The 16,186-nt window shown below is 36.5% G+C and overlaps 1 protein-coding gene and 1 non-coding gene across 4 annotated transcripts in view; one reads left to right on the top strand and one right to left on the bottom strand.

Annotated features, from left to right (window-relative positions):
• Positions 1-16,186, top strand: part of TBC1D15 (TBC1 domain family member 15) — a 73,413-nt gene that overhangs the window by 20,818 nt on the left and 36,409 nt on the right. For all 3 annotated transcript variants that reach the window (XM_044228281.1, XM_044228280.1, XM_044228282.1), the window contains exons 2-5: positions 109-207; positions 803-877; positions 7,673-7,811; positions 12,793-13,003. In XM_044228281.1, coding sequence (XP_044084216.1) covers positions 109-207; positions 803-877; positions 7,673-7,811; positions 12,793-13,003 — 524 coding nt within the window. The remainder of the gene's footprint in view (positions 1-108; positions 208-802; positions 878-7,672; positions 7,812-12,792; positions 13,004-16,186) is intronic.
• LOC122892779 lies at positions 11,718-11,823 on the bottom strand. The gene has a single exon (XR_006381467.1). It is a non-coding gene; the product is annotated as a U6 spliceosomal RNA (small nuclear RNA).

Raw genomic sequence — 16,186 nt, 5'->3', positions numbered from 1 at the left:
TTGTATATGAAATAATCAGAATGTGTATGAAAACATCTAATTTTTTTAAACAAATGTCAAAATATTACTGTATAATAATGGTGTAATTTTTTGTTGTTGTTGTTCCAGATTGTATATGAACAGGAAGGGGTCTATATTCATTCATCTTGTGGAAAAACCAATGACCAAGACAGCTTGATTTCAGGAATATTACGTGTGTTAGAAAAGGTATGTTTTTAGTAAATTATTTTATTTAATAATTGTTTATGGCAGTGGTTTATCTTCGGGGCATTATCAATAAGTTTGAATTTCATGTGTAAGGTAAATTTTGTAATTGAACAGCGATGAAAATGAAACATGAAAATGTTTGTTAAAATGAAAATGATGTTAACTTGGAAATGATGTTAAAAGATGCTTTATTAAAAAATTTTTTTTTAAGGTTTTATTTTTAAGTAATTTCTACACTCAGTGTTGGGCTTGAACTCACAAGCCTCTTATCAAGAGTCTCGTACTTCACTGACTGAGCCAGCCAGGCACCCAAGGAAAAAAATATTTCCAATAGACCCATAAAGTGGCATGGAATATTAAAAACTTATGTAAAAGTTTCAGTATTATAAATTTTTTGTCATGAAAAATAAGCAGAATTTAAAAATATACATAACACTTATTGTCAAATAGTGGTTTAGTTATAATATTGCATATTTAAAATGCTAATATTTAAGGGTTTAATAATTTCATTTTGGGTTCAGGGAATTAAAAATAGGTAACTGAGAATGTAAGATGCTGCTGAATAATAAATATAGTCCATAATTTCTTTTTCCAGGATGCTGAAGTAATAGTGGACTGGAGACCATTGGATGATGCTTTAGATTCTTCTAGTATTCTCTATGCTGGAAAGGTACTTAAAGGGAGTGGCTAAAGGAAATACCACTTTTATTTTTATTTTTTGTTTTTGTGTTCATTCATCATTCACCTATTCATTTATTCATTCCAGTGTAAGGAATGCCATTTTTATTTTTATTTTTATTTTTAGTTTTAGTTTTTTAAAAGATTTTATTTATTTATTTGACAGAAATCACAAGTAGGCAGAGTAGCAGGCAGAGAGAAAGGGGGAAGCAGGCTCCCCGCTGAGCAGAGAGCCCGATGCGGGTGTTGATCCCAGGGTCCTGTGACCATGACCTGAGCTGAAGGCAGAGGCTCAACCCACTGAGCCACCCAGGCACCCCAGGAATGCCATTTTTAAAATAACTTTTTTGAACTGTAGTTCATATGCCATAGTATTTCTCTTTTAAAGTGTGTAAATCACTGGTATTAATACATATAGAGTTGTGTGACCATTACCAATATCTAATTTTAGAACACTTCCATTACTCCTTAAAAAAGAAACTCTACCTTTTAGTAGTATACCCCTCATTCCCACTTAACTCCAGCCTCTTGCAACCAGTAATCTACTTTTTGCTTCTGAGAATTTGTCTCTTGTGGACATTTCATCTAAATGGAATCATACAATATGTGATCTTTCATGACTGGCTTCTTTCTCTTAGCCCATTGTTCTCAGGGTTTATGTTATGGCATATCTCAGTTCATTCTTTTCCTTTTCCTTTTTCTTTTTCCTTTCTTTCTCTTTCTCTTTCTCTTTCACTCTCTCTCTTTCTTGCTTTCTTGCCCACCTGCCGAACAGCATTGCATTTATGGAAATACAGTAGTCTCCCCTTATCCATGGGGGTTGCATTCTAAGACCCCCCCCGCATTGGATGCCTGAAACCACAGATAGTATTGAACCCTATACATACTGTCTTTTTTCCTGTGCATACCTATAATAAAGTTTCTAAGTTAGGCAAATGACATAGGCATTGTGACGTGGTGTTAGGCTATTAAATGTATGTACATACTGTCAGAAGGTAGATCATCTGCTTCTAGATGGACCTTTCTGACCACAGGTAACTCTTTGTGGAAGAGAGAAACCATGGATATGTGGTGGGAAGGACTACTATACCACATTTTGTTCATTCATCAGTTGATGGATTTTTGGTGGTTTTTTTTAGTTTAAATAATGCTGACATGAACATTCACATACAAGTTTCTGTGGGGACATATATTTTTTTCTTAAAAACCTAGCAGTGGAATTGTTGGGTTATATAACAGCAGTGAGTTTGCCATTTGTATTGTATATTGACTTACTGTGGAATGTAGAGATTTCTGTTTTATCTCTAATTCACCCTGAAACTCAGGCTCAGTTCTCTGCATATCTTCTCAAAAATGTCTATTTTCTTATTTTTAAAAGATTTTATTTATTTATTTGTGAGAAAGGAGGAGAGAGAGGACAAGCAGGGGGATTCCCAGGCAGAGGGAGAAGCAGGCTCCCTGCTGAGCAAGGAGTCCCATGCAGGACTCTGATCCCAGGACCCTGAGATCATGACCTGAGCCGAAGGCAGATGCTTGGCTGGCTGAGCCACCCAGACAACCCTCTTCTCAAAATACTTCAACACGTATATGATCTTTGGATTTCATTTTTTTTTTTTTAAGGATTAATTTATTTATTTGAGAGAGAGGAAGAGAGCCATTCACATGGGTTGGGAGAGATGGTCACAGACGGAGAGGGGGAGAGAGAGAATCCCAAGCAGACTCCCTGCTGAGTACAGAGTCTGATTGGCCCTGAGATCCATGACCTGAACCGAAATCAAGAGCTGGTTGCTCAGCCAGCTGAGCCACCCAGGTGCCTCCCGTTTTCACCTTCTAGAGACATTTCTTCCTGAACTGCCTTACAAGATTGTTCTGAACTGGCTGCCCTTTCGGTTTGCTGTGTAGCAGTTGTCTTGAAGATTCTTTTTGCCTCTTCCTCATATTTTTATCCCCATTTCTTATATCCTGTGCTGTTTTTTATTTTGGTTTACTCCTTTGTTTTCATGCAGCTCTGGTGCTTCTGAGAAAAAGAATGTATGGGAACAAAGAAATTACTTTCTTTAGACTTTTCTATCCTAATTCTGAATTGATAGCTTGGCTCACATAGAATTACAGTTGAAAAGAAGTTTTCCCATGTATTTTTTAACATTGTTGCTCTACATTTGTCTAATTTCCTTTATTAATATTAAGTCTAATACATTCTAACTCCTGATCCATTGTATTTTTTTTTCACTTTGGAAGCTTTCATGATTGTCTCTTTGTTTCTTGTATTCTAGATGTCCTCATAGTAGCCTTTGTGGTCCTTTTTATCCATTGTTCTGGGCACTTGATGGGCTCTTTTAATATGGAAACTTGTGTTTTTTTAGTTAGTAAGAAATGTCAAATTATTTCCGTGATGATTTTTGTCTTCTGCTCCATTTTCTATTTTCTTTCTTTCTTGCACTCTTTAGACCTGGATTGGTCCTCTACTTTTTTAATCCTTTCTTTCCTGTTTTTAATTTTGTGTGTGTGTATGTGTGTGTATTTTTTCTAGGAAGTTCCTTCCATTTTTTTCTAATCATTCCTCATTTTCTTTCTTTCTTTCTTTTTTTTTTTTAAACTTTCTTTTTTCTGTTAACATATAATGTATTTTTAGCCCCAGGGGTACAGGTCTGTGAATTGTCAGGCTTGCACACTTCACAGCACTCACCATAGCACGTACCCTCCCCAATGTCCATAACCCAACCACCCTCTCCCTACTCCCTGCCCCTGGCAACCCTCCAGTTTGTTTTGTGAGATTAAGAGTCTCTCATGGGGGAAAAAAAAAGTGTCTCTTACAGTTTGTTTCTCTCCCGATCCCTTCTTGTTTCATTTTTTTCTTTCCCTATCCCCCAGCTCCCCACTTTGCCTCTCAAATTCCTCATATCAGGGAGAGCATATGACAGTTGTCTTTCTCTGATTGACTTATTTCACTCAGCATAATACCCTCTAGTTCCATCCTCATTGTTGCAAATGGCAAGATTTTATTTCTTTTGATTGCTGCATAGTATTCCATTACACACACACACGTACGTGTGTGTATATATATATACCGCATCTTCTTAATCCATTCATCTGTTGATGGATATCTAGGTTCTTTTCATAGTTTGGCTGTTGTGGACATTGCTGCTATAAACATTCGGGTTCATGTGCCCCTTCGGATCACAATGTTTGTATCTTTAGGGTAAATACCCAGTATTGCGATTGCCAGGTCGTAGGGTAGCTCTATTTTCAACCTTTGAGGAACCTCCATGCTGTGTTCCAGAGTGGCTGCACCAGCTTGCATTCCCACCAGTGGTGTAGGAGGGTTCCCCTTTCTCCACATCCTCGCCAACATCTGTCATTTCCTGACTTGTTAGTTTTAGCCATTCTGACTTGTGTGAGGTGGTACAATTTTTTTTTTAAGATGTTATTTGTTTGTCAAAGAGAGTATAAGCAGGGGGAGTAGCAGGTAGAGGGAGAAGCAGTCTCCCTGCTGAGCAAGGAGCCTGAAATGGGACTCAATCCCAGAACCCTGGAATCAGGACCTGAGCCAGAGGCAGATGATTAACCAACTGAGCCGCCCAAACATCCCAAGTATCTTCAGTTTTTTTTTTTTTTTTTTAAGATTTTATTTATTTATTTGTGAAGGAGAGAGAGCACAGGCAGGGGGAGTGTCAGGCAGAGGGAGAAGTAGACTCCCTACTGAACAGGGAGCCCGATGTGGGACTTGATCCCAGGACCCTGGGATCATGACCTGAGCTGAAGTCTCACTTAACTTAAGTTAACTCACTTAGCACTTAACTGATTGAGCCACCCAGGAATCCCTTAAGTTTCTTTAATTTTATTTTTCAGTTCTTCTGTTGCCTTTTTCATTTTTGCTATATTTTTAATTTCTAAGACATTTTATTGTAAGTGTCCCTTTTCTAGTCCTTTTTAAAAATAGCATCCTGATCTTTATGGGTATATCTTTCCGTATTTCTAAAGAGTTTAAAGGTAGTTTTAAGATGTTTTTATCTCTATATAATCTATTTCTTCTAATTGACTTTTTTCTCCTTGTTTCATTTGGACTTTTTTTTGTGTAGACTCTTGCCCTTGATGTTTGGTGATCTTTGTGGTGTGGTGCTTATTATTTAACAGCAGACACAAAAAAAGTGATCAACTATCCTCTGTAGGTATAGGTAGGTATGGGTAGGCTTGGTAATCCCTTGGGGGAATCCCTAATGTTAAAATTAGATCCTTTCTCTTGGGCTAGTCATTTGCCTGAGATTCCTGCAGATTCCTTCCTGGAGAGCATATACCTGGATGCCAGTGTTCTGGGAACTGAGTGGAGAAAGAGAGCTGGAATCTCACTTATTCATTATATAGATGGACTTTTAATTAATTCTTATTTTCAGTGTGTTACCCCTTTGCTCAGTGTGCTTGGTTTCTCCTAATCCAGAGATAATCTGTTTTATTTTCTTTAACAAGTAACCTCCAGCCTTTTGGACTTTTGTTAGTACTCTTTTTAGCTTGAACTCTATCCTAATTTCCAGAAGTACTTGATCGACCAGTTCCAAGCCTTTGTGCTTATGGGGCTCTGTAGATGCTTCTTAAGTCTCCCCACTGATTTCATTCATTCAGTTTTCCTCTCTGTTTTTTCAGTCTACTTCTTCATTTTCTTGTGCCTTTATAATGTCTTTCTGTTCCTACAGATTTTCCTTTTTGAAAAATTACAGTAGCAATACATGAGTACATTCTTGTAAAAATATTCAAGTAATACAAACAATAGAAATCACCTTCTAGAGACATTTCTAAAAGTCCTGCTTTACTAGAAGCCTGTTCTTTATCTGTCCCTGTTTAGTGTATCTTGCCAGACTTTTATCTGAACACATTTCATTATTGGTCTGTTGAGACCTAGTTTTTTTTTCCTATGTCTTTACACTGTCTTTCATATTTTTATTTTTTACTTAAATGGGACAAAAAATTGGAATTCATCTTAACTTGCTTTTCTGTTTTTTTTTTTCTTTTAAAGATTTTTTTTATTTGAGAGAGAAAGAGAACAAGCAGGGGAAGGGGTGGAGGGAAAAGGAGAAGCAGACTCCCTGGCAAGGAGAGAGCCTGTTGGCAGGGCTTGTGGGCTTCCACCTGAGTGGAAGGCAGACATTTAACTGACTGAGCCATGCAGGCATCACAAGTTTCTTTAGTTTTTTTTTTTGTTTGTTTGTTTGTTTGTTTTGTTTTTTAAGTAAGATTTTATTTGTCAGAGAGAGTGTGTATGTGCAGGGGGAGGGGCGGAGGAGGAAGGAGAGGGACTAGGAGAGAGAGAGAATCTTGAGCAGACTCCACGCCGCCGAGTGTGAGCCCAATGTGCTGCTCAATCTCAGGTCCTGAGATCCTGACCTGAGCTGAAATCAAGAGTCAGACACAACAAGCCAAGCCACTTCTTTTTCTTTTTCTTTCTTTCTTTTCTTTTTTTGAAGATTTTGTTTATTTATTTGCCAGAGAGAGAAACTGCGAAAGAGGGAACAGAAGCGGGAGGCGGGGTGGGGGGAGTGGGAGAGGGAGAAGCAGGCTCCCGGCTGAGCAGGGAGCCCAATGTGGGCTCCACCCCAGGACCCTGGGATCAGGACCTGAGCCGAAGACAGACGCTTAACCCGCTGAGCCACCTAGGCACTCCTTAACTTATTTTTCTTTGATTGTTTCTAAAGTTGGATGTCTTCTATATGCTTGTTCCTTCATATTTCTTCTTGACTTGCTTGTGCATACCATTTGTTTTTCTGTTTTGATATTTGGCTATTTCTAAATAATTTGGTAGGTGTTGGTTTTGTAGTCTGGATGTTTTTCTTTTGTCTACTGTACATTTTGAAAACATTTTCACCTAGTCTTGTTTATTTTTAACTTACCTGTGCTACCTTTTATTGTATAGGAATTAAATATATTTTTTAAAAGATTTTATTTATTTTATTTATTTATTTGACAGATAGAGATCACAAGTAGGCAGAGAGGTAGTCAGAGAGAGAGAGGAGGAAGTAGGCTCCCTGCAGAGCAGACAGCACAATGTGGGGCTCCATCCCAGGACCCTGGGATCATGACCTGAGCCGAAGGCAGAGGCTTTAACCCACTGAGCCACCCAGGCACCCTGGAATTAAATATTTTTATTTAAATTATTAATATTGAATTTTAGACTTTTGGTTTTATTCTCTTTTAAAATGTTAAGTTCTGTAGAACTATACATGTGGATATGTTATTTGTAGCTCTTAGCAAATTTTGACTGAGAAATATGCAACTAACCAGTGGTGGCTTAAATAAAATTGCTACCTTGGTTATTTTTCTCAAATAACTACAGATCTACTGGTTTAGAGTGATTCTCCTGTTTTTTCTCTTGCAGTCATAACATGGCTGCCATATTTTTAGGCATCATAGCTACATTCAAAGTAGGGGGAATTGGAAAAGGGATGAGGCTTTTTTATTAGGAAAGCAAAACCATTTCCAAAAGCCCTGCAGTTGGCCTCTGCTTTTATTTCATTGGCAACACTAACTGCATGGGCAAGCTTTTCTTTCTTGGCGGGGGCGGGGCATGGGTGGGGGGATGACCACATGGTATGGGGTGGGAAAGCGGGAGTGGAGAAGTGGTGGGATGGAGTGAGTAGGTGAAGATAGGAAAGGATAGGAAATAGTGGTTGGTCCTCCCACCAGTGATATCTGTCGTAATCTCCAAACTTTATGGAGAAGTTGAGAATATGTTGTTAAATGAAATTAAATTCTAGTTTTAGTCCCTAAATATTTTATATGTATTTTTTTTTTTTTTTAGGATTCCAGTTCAGTTGTAGAGTGGACGCAGGCCCCAAAGGAAAGAGGTCATCGGGGGTCGGAACATCTGAACAGTTATGAAGCAGAGTGGGACATGGTCAGTACAGTTCCATCTAAAAAGAAACCACATACCACTGGAGGTATGAAGTAAATCTTTTGAAATCTTAAACTGATCTGCTACAATATAATAAAAATAAAATTGCAGAGAAAATTCTTTAATGTTTCTCTATCACAAGGATGATTTGGTGCTTTAATACATTGAACTCCTATTTTAGTTATATTCCCTCTTCATATCTTTTTGTTGGTTGTAACTTTGTAAAAAAAAAAAAAAGTCCTTAAAAATACATATTCTGTTTTGTAGTTATTCATGGCAGAAAATAGAAACACTTTAAAAAATTGCTTTAGATTTCTCTCATGCACATTTTTCTAGCCTTAAAAAAAAAAAAAAATCATGTTATTTCATCCTAAAGCACCAGGGGGAGATGGAGTATACCACTAAATCATACTATTCTAACTTCAGTGCTTACTGAGACCTTCACAGCTCATTATAGTCTCCCATTTATGTATGTCCAGTGACTTTTTTCCTTTATGTATTACATGTGTATATTTAAATCTGTGTTGCTTTGTGGTGATAATTTACATGTAGATAACAAAAAAGAGCCAAGCTAACAGCCTGATAGAACATATATACTACACCAAATATGATTTAGATAGCCCATTTAATGATGTAGTCACATCTATTTGTGATTCCTTTAAAAATAATACTCATACAGAGTTAAAATGGTTTTTTCCTTATTGATTAATTTGTGTTTTATAACTAAAAGGACATTTAATCTCTTGCTGATTTTAGTCTGAGTTTATGATTTATCCACATTTCCCAATTCAGAAAACCTGGCCAAAATTGGCTAGAATGTGTAATGCTACATTTATACATCATTGTTACCCAGTGAATCTGATTTTCATGTATGGCCTCGGAAATCATTCTCATATACAATAGTTACACTTTGTACTATATCATTTCTTGGAAACAGTAGCAATTAAGAAGTTAATAGTAACTCATAAGCTTTTGGTGAATTAAAATCAGGTCATTCCGGTGTGTTGCTTTGGTTTTTGTTTTTTTCCTTTTTGGCATTCTTTTTCTATTGAAAGGGAAGGTTCTTACCAAAACAATACAAAGTGTTAAGATAAGACCACAGGGTTTTAGTATATTTAGCATGTGAAGTGATTTTTAACTGCTCTACATTAGATTTTCAGGATTAAGTTATATGAATTGTTCCTTTTTTCTTTGTTGTTGCCTAATATTGTTGATTTCTTGAAAATGAAAATGTCAGGCAATTGGAAAGAGCAAGGGAGTGAGTTTTCAGAATTCCATAAAAGAAAGAAGCATTCCGTGTATGAGAAGAGCATAATCTGACAATAAACATCTTTTTAGATTAGCAGTTTTCAGCTTTGGCTGCACATTGAAATAACCTGGGGAGGTTGATATTTTTTAAAAAGTACTAATGCTTGTGTTTCATCCCAATGAATTAAATCAGACTCTAGGGATAGAAACTGGGCATTTGTATTTTTTAAATGCTGTCCTGTTGATTTTAATGTGCAGAACTGAGAACCTGTGTGTAACTGTGTAGTTTAGCAAAAAAACCACAGATGTAAATACTGCTTATATGGCTTGGCCATGCACTGTGACTTATAAAGAGCCTTTACTTATCAATTATTATAAAAGTTAAGGAGACATTTTCTTTTCTTAGTGTTGAAAAAAATTTATGAGTGTATACAGTAGTAGAAAATGGTATTGAACATAATATGGCCCAGTATGCATACATGGCACATATTTGGCAGGAGTTATGAAGTATAGTACATTCTATCCCATGCCATCCCTTCTTCCCCCAGACTATCTCATCCAATTATATCTCCTAAAAAGTTCTTCCTAAAGGAGATACTTTCTGAACTTGATGTTTCAGAGTTCAAATTTATGCCATTATGAAACATTTTTATATGTTTAAAAAACATTTTTTCTAATTTTATTCATCATTGTATAGTTTTCCTATTTTATACTTTTTACTTTTTTGTGTGACAAGGGAAATTGGGACAAAACTTAAAAAATTGACTATTAAAAACTTAACTTTCTTTATATTTTTTAAGAGTTTCTATTACAAAAGCCTTTGTTTTCATATACCAGATTAAATGTTTTAAAAATGTTTCTTCCCAGAACAACAGACTCCCATCATGTTCTGTATACCCATCCAAATAAAATGTCATGTCCTTGGTGTTAATGTTCAAGACATATAGGGACTTACTGAACTGTTTTAGTTTTACTCTTCTTCTGTTATTTGTCCCATGTCATTGTGTTGGGGATACTTCTTACATGTATTTGGTAACATCATTCATCAAAATAATTCATTTTTTTAAAGATTTTTATTAATTTGAGAGAGAGAGTATGCATGCAGGCACATGCATGGGAGGGAGAAGCAGACTCCCTGCTGAGCAGGGAGCCTGATGGGGGACTTGATCCCAGGACTCCAGGATCAGAAGCATGACCAAAGGCAGGTGCTTAACCAACTGAGCCACCCAGGTGCCGCAGAACTAATTAGTTTTATTTACCTATTTAAGAGAGAAAAGGTAATTTTGAGTTAACTTGAATTTGTTAGTTTTCTTTTTGTAACCCTATTTTCGGTTAGCTATTGGTGGTAGACTAAATTGCAGGTTTCTTTTATGTTGACTTGGTACTAGATTATTCATTTATTCATTGCATCTTTGAGTACTTGCTATGTGCTACTCTTCTAGGCATTGAGAATATAATTATGAACAAATTAAAGTTCTTATTCTCCTATAGCTTATTACGTTCAAGTAAAGGGGCTTCCAGAATTGACCTGTAATGTTTCTTTCATTGTTTATCAGAGCTTCAAGTGAGGAAATGTATAAGGCATTTTCTATTTCATATGTGATGTGTTTCTTCCATTAACATGGGAAAAATATGTGTAAAAGTTTTACTTTTGAATATGCACAAACTCCTGATAATCATATAGCTTGCATGTATTTATATTTTTCATATGATTTTCTTGCATTAATTTATAGTCTTTCTATGTAATTTAAGAACTTAGTTTTAAAAATTGTCTATATCTAGTTTTTCATTGCTTTGAAAGTATTTTTAGTCTTTGCAAATAATCTAGTAGTCCTAAATACACTCACATGTAAATGATTCAGGAAGACATTGGAATTCTAGGATTTTCACTTTGATATTAGTGGTGTTAAGAGCTCTGATATAAATTCCAGTGAAATACGATGTAGTCAAGTGGGCACGTGGCGCTTAATCTAGTATCAGACTTAGGTGTGAGTGCATCATCTGAACTGGTATGGAACCTAGGCAGGACACTGTAGAGATAAATCATTTTATAGTCTTTCTGGACTTCTTTCAAATGATACTTAAGTGTCCATGAAATAGTGATGATGCCTGTATTTTTTGTAGGTAGAGTTTCTGTACGCTGTAGATTTCTTTTTGTCATATTAGGAGATCTGTTTGTTGGAGCTGATGGAGCTATGGTGTTCCTGACTATTATAGGAAGGTGACATATATGCAGGTCAACACTGATCTACCCTTTTATTAAATTCTGTAAGCACATATCTTCTATGCAGTTTATATTTGTGGAGCTGATAGTGTGGAGTTGAGTTAAGATCTTGAATAACAGGATAGTGTAACTGTTCTTAGGAAATAACATTAGAGAAATGGATTTTTAAAATTTCGGAGATACGATATGCTTATGTCCAAGTGAAAATAGGTAAAAATGGCATTTTTGGATAGAAATTATAAGTAGTAGTGGGAAAGTAACATTTTCCCCCTTGTTCTTTAAAGTTTTATTTATTTATGTATTTTTTAAGCTGCTTGTTATCAGGTATACTATTGTTCACAAACCTAGGTTTTTTTAATCTTCTGTAACTAGCCCTCAAACTCAGGAAATAATTTATGTTACTATAGTTTGGATTGAACTGAGGTCTTACTTTAGTAGATTGAATTTGTGGAAGATTGAATATATTCATTCTTTTTTCTTAAAAATATGGAATGCTTCACAAATTCACGTGTCATCCTTTCATAGGAGCCATGCTAATCTTCTCTGTATCGTTCCAATTTTATATATGTGCTGCTGAAGCAAGCACTGTATTCATTCTCTTTGAAGCACTCACAACTTAGTTATATTTTCATCCTCAACTCCCCACTGCTCTTTGGGTTTTTGCAAGTAAAATGTCTGTTGGTATATTTACTCCACTGTTATTATTTTTTTTGAAGATTTTATTTATTCATTTGACAGACAGAGATCAAAAATAGGCAGAGAGGCAGGCAGAGAGAGAGGAGGAAGCAGACTCCCTGCTGAGCAGAGAGCCTGATGTGAGGCTCGATCCCAGGACCCTGGGACCATGACCTAAGCTGAAGGCAGAGGCTTTAACCCATTGAGCCACCCAGGCACCCTCCAGTGTTATTTTTTTATACCAGTGTATTTACCTTCACTCAGTGTAGTCTAGTAAAAATAATTGTAAAATGAAGTGAGGAAGTAAAGGGTTTTTGTTTTATTTTTAATGACTCTCCAGGAGCATCATGCCATTTGTATTTGGCAGGGGATGGGGGGAGTGGGCAGTGGAAAAGAGTAACATTTATTGAGTATTTGCTGTATAATTGGCACTATACTAATTAGTGAAAGGTATGATCTCTTTTAATTCTTAGAGTAACATTGGGAGGTAAGTATAATTATCTCCATTTTTACAGATGAAGAAACCAAGGCTCGAGATTTTCACTTATTTGCTCCAGATCATTTAATTAGTAAGATGGTGGTGCTGTAATTTGAATCCAGCCCGCATACTTCCAAAGCCAGTCATTTTTGGGCAAGCTTTTACTTGAAATAGGGATAATGTTTTTTTCACTTTGTATTGCAGTAAGATGGTTATTTTCAGAACTATTCTTTTAAGAAAATGTATGTTTCCATTTCTAATACAGGTAGAAGCCATAGTAACGTGAATGCTATAGTCATTCTCTAGGTTCAACTATTATCTGTTAGGCAGTCATGAAGAGCGCTGTCAGTACCTTTTGAAAGGGTGAACAAAAATATTTTGCCCCACTTTCTTGTTTTTAAGATGCTCCAAGTCATAAAAATGGGAAAAGCAAATGGTCATTCCTGTTCAGTTTGACAGACCTGAAATCAATCAAGCAAAACAAAGAGGGTATGGGCTGGTCGTATTTGGTATTCTGTCTAAAGGATGACGTCGTTCTCCCTGCTCTGCACTTTCATCAAGGAGATAGCAAACTACTGATTGACTCTCTTGAAAAATATGTGGTATTGTGTGAGTAAGTATCAAATTATTTTCTACTTATTGAAACTGGATTGTTGTATTGGTCCCAAGACAGACAGTTTTTACTTGTCATTGGGCATCAGTGACCTGTGTGCAGACAAGGGCACAAGCAGCATTGTTCTTTCTTGGATATTGACTTCTTTGGATGAGTGGTTGAATAAAATTTTGCCATTTTGGTACTTTGGATCTGCAACTTATCACCTCATTACTGTTCTAAAGAAAAGAGTGGTCCCATATTTTTTATACACATTTAAATGAATGATGATGCATCAGTAAGTTATGGATTATATATTTAGGCAATTAACCTTTTATTACATATTGTCTGTTAAAGATAGAATTTTATTTGTAATGTTGTATATTTAAATACAGCAAGTCTAAGGCCTTTATAAAATTTTTATAGGTGTGGAAGATAGGGCTTTCTCACTTTCCAAAAATCTGGAATATATTTATATATATTTTATATATATTTTTTTGTGTGTATGTGTGTATATATATTTATTTATTTATATATTTTATTCATTCATTCATTCATTCACCTGTGTGCATTTGTACTCTCATATTCTTTCTTGCTTTCACTTCCTACAAATATATATTGAGTATCAAAGCTCTGAGCACTGTGTTAGTTACTTGATAGTCAGTAGTGAACATAACAGGCTGTTCCTGGATATCTGAGAGTTTATGGTTTTGTGAAGGATGCCAACCAGTAAATGGCAGCAAAACTCAAGATGAAGTACAAGGTGCTTTGCGAGATCCTAGGAAGCCAAGAAGGTCCCTCATTCAGACTAGGGTTTGGGTGGGATTCAGGGAAGACTTTCTGGAGGAAGTAGTATCTGTGTTAGACCTGACAAATGAGTAAATGTTAGCACAAAAGAGAAGGAAATTAATTTAGAGGAAGAGATGTTTTAGATAGAGGGAAGAATATAAAACATGATGTAATCACAGAACAGAGTAGTTGAATAATAGGTCTGCATACTGGGGGACAGAGGGTACCAAATTTAAAGATGAAGCTGGAGAGCTGAGTAAATGTCAGAGCATGAGGATCTTGTAAATCATTTTAGCTGTTTGTTCCAGTCATCTAGATGAGATTATAGTGGCATGAATTAGGGGAGTGACAGGAAAGATAGATGTATTGGAGAAAAATATTTAGGTTTTGATTTTGTGATTGAGTGGTATGTGGACGTGAGAAGAAGGGAGAAGTTGAGGTTTTTAGCTTGGGGGACTGTAGGGATGAGTGTTAACCTTATTAATAATGTCACTTTATAATAGTGTAATATATCTAAATTTAGATTATATAAATATAGTGGTCATCCAAAAGTTGGAAAGTATTGGCTGTGTTTTCTGATATGAAATCCTCCCTCCTGCCATGTTGAACGTCTCTGGCTGGCACTAGGTGTAGATTAGTACCAATATCCGTAAGAAAGTTAGGCCCGGTTGGCAGCATGTGGGTCTTGAATCTTGAAGTGGGAAGCTTTGAATAGGTTACCACCTGGGGGTGCTAGTAGGGGGTTTAAGTAGATTTTAAGAGGGGCATGATTAGAGCAAAAGGTTTGGTTGTTGAATAGCAGGTGTTAAAGGCTTGGGGGGTTTAGTACTATAGCAAGTTCTGTATCGGTCAGTGTTGTGTTGTAACTGTCAGAAAAGAGTTCATTCAATTTGAGACCATTGATGAAAGCATAATGTTGAGGATGAAATGGTAGTTCCTCTCTACCCTTTACTGGTGTTTACCTTGGGGAACCAGGGTTGGTGTTAAATGTACTAGACTATACTGTATAGAAAAGATGACCAGTGTGTATTGAGAGGGATCAGAGTGGTAGGAAGAACATTAGAAGGATGTGGAGATTTAACTTACAGAGGAGGAGTTTTGGTGCAACGTTAAATAAAATCCAAACTTACTAGGGTTGATGGAGTCCTGCACTGCCTTATTAACTCTTTTTATCTCTTAAGTCTCACCTCATGCTGTTGTCTTTTATATTCTAGCCATATAGTTTCTTTCCGTTCCTGAAACATACCAGACTCTTGAGTTAGGGTCCTATATGTAGGCTGTGTTCTTTTTGTTTGTTTGTTTTATTTGTTGCCTGGACTATTTTTTCCCTTTCTGATCCTGACATCTCAGTTTAATGTCACTTCTTCAGAGAGGCTTATCTGGATACCCCGCCCATGTAATGTAGGTTCCCACCCCAATTTCTTTTTCATTGTCTCATTTCCTTGTTTGCATCATAATTCTTTTTTTTTTTTTAAAGATTTTATTTATTTGTCAGAGAGAGAGAGAGGGAGAGTGAGCACAGGCCGACAGAATAGCAGGCAGAGGCAGAGGGAGAAGCAGGCTCCCTGCCGAGCAAGGAGCCCGATGTGGGACTGGATCCCAGGAGGCTGGGATCATGACCTGAGCCGAAGGCAGCCGCTTAACCAACTGAGCCACCCAGGCGTCCCTGCATCATAATTCTTAATAGAATAATGTTAACTCTTTACTTTTTAAGTATTCTACTCTAGAATATATGCCCACAAAAGCAGAGATTACATCTGTTTTGTTTACATTTTAGATTCCTAGCCACAGTACCTGGCACATAGTATCTGCACAATAAATTTCAGTGGAATGAATAAATGGCATAGTACTTAACCAGTTCTACAAATAATTTTGAAAGAGTCGTTATAAGAACTATACCATAGATTTGTTTTGTATGACTCCAAAGAGCAATTAGAAGAAATAGGTTGTAGCTCAGGGTTTAGAGAGTTTTGTATCCTGGATGGGTTCAGTGATAGACTCAGCAATCACTTAGGTGCTTTTGAGAGTATGTGTACCTTGAATGTGTGTTGGTGGTGTTTTAATGAGGGTTGTAAATGAAACTTCTTTACAGATGCAGAAAAGGAAACAAAAGTAAGGAGCAAATACAGGAATCACATGATGGTAAAAATATCATTATTGGTGAGGCTTAGATGTGCAGCATCATAATAATTCACTCCAACGTAATTTTGAAGTCACCCGGTTATCATTTTTGAACAACTACAGGTCTTCCTATTGAGGATAGACCGATAGATGTGAATGAAAGCAGACTGGAAAGCCCCTTCTATGTTGTTAGGCAAATCTGAGACACACACAGAGAGAGAGAGAGAGAGAGAGAGAGAGAGAGAGGCGTGCGCACCTGGAAAGGATAATTTATGCCAAGCATGCATCTTACTC

Source organism: Neovison vison, chromosome 12 (genome assembly GCF_020171115.1).
Source record: "Neovison vison isolate M4711 chromosome 12, ASM_NN_V1, whole genome shotgun sequence".
NCBI classification, from domain to species: domain Eukaryota; kingdom Metazoa; phylum Chordata; class Mammalia; order Carnivora; family Mustelidae; genus Neogale; species Neogale vison.
This window is presented reverse-complemented; position numbering and strand designations above follow the sequence as displayed.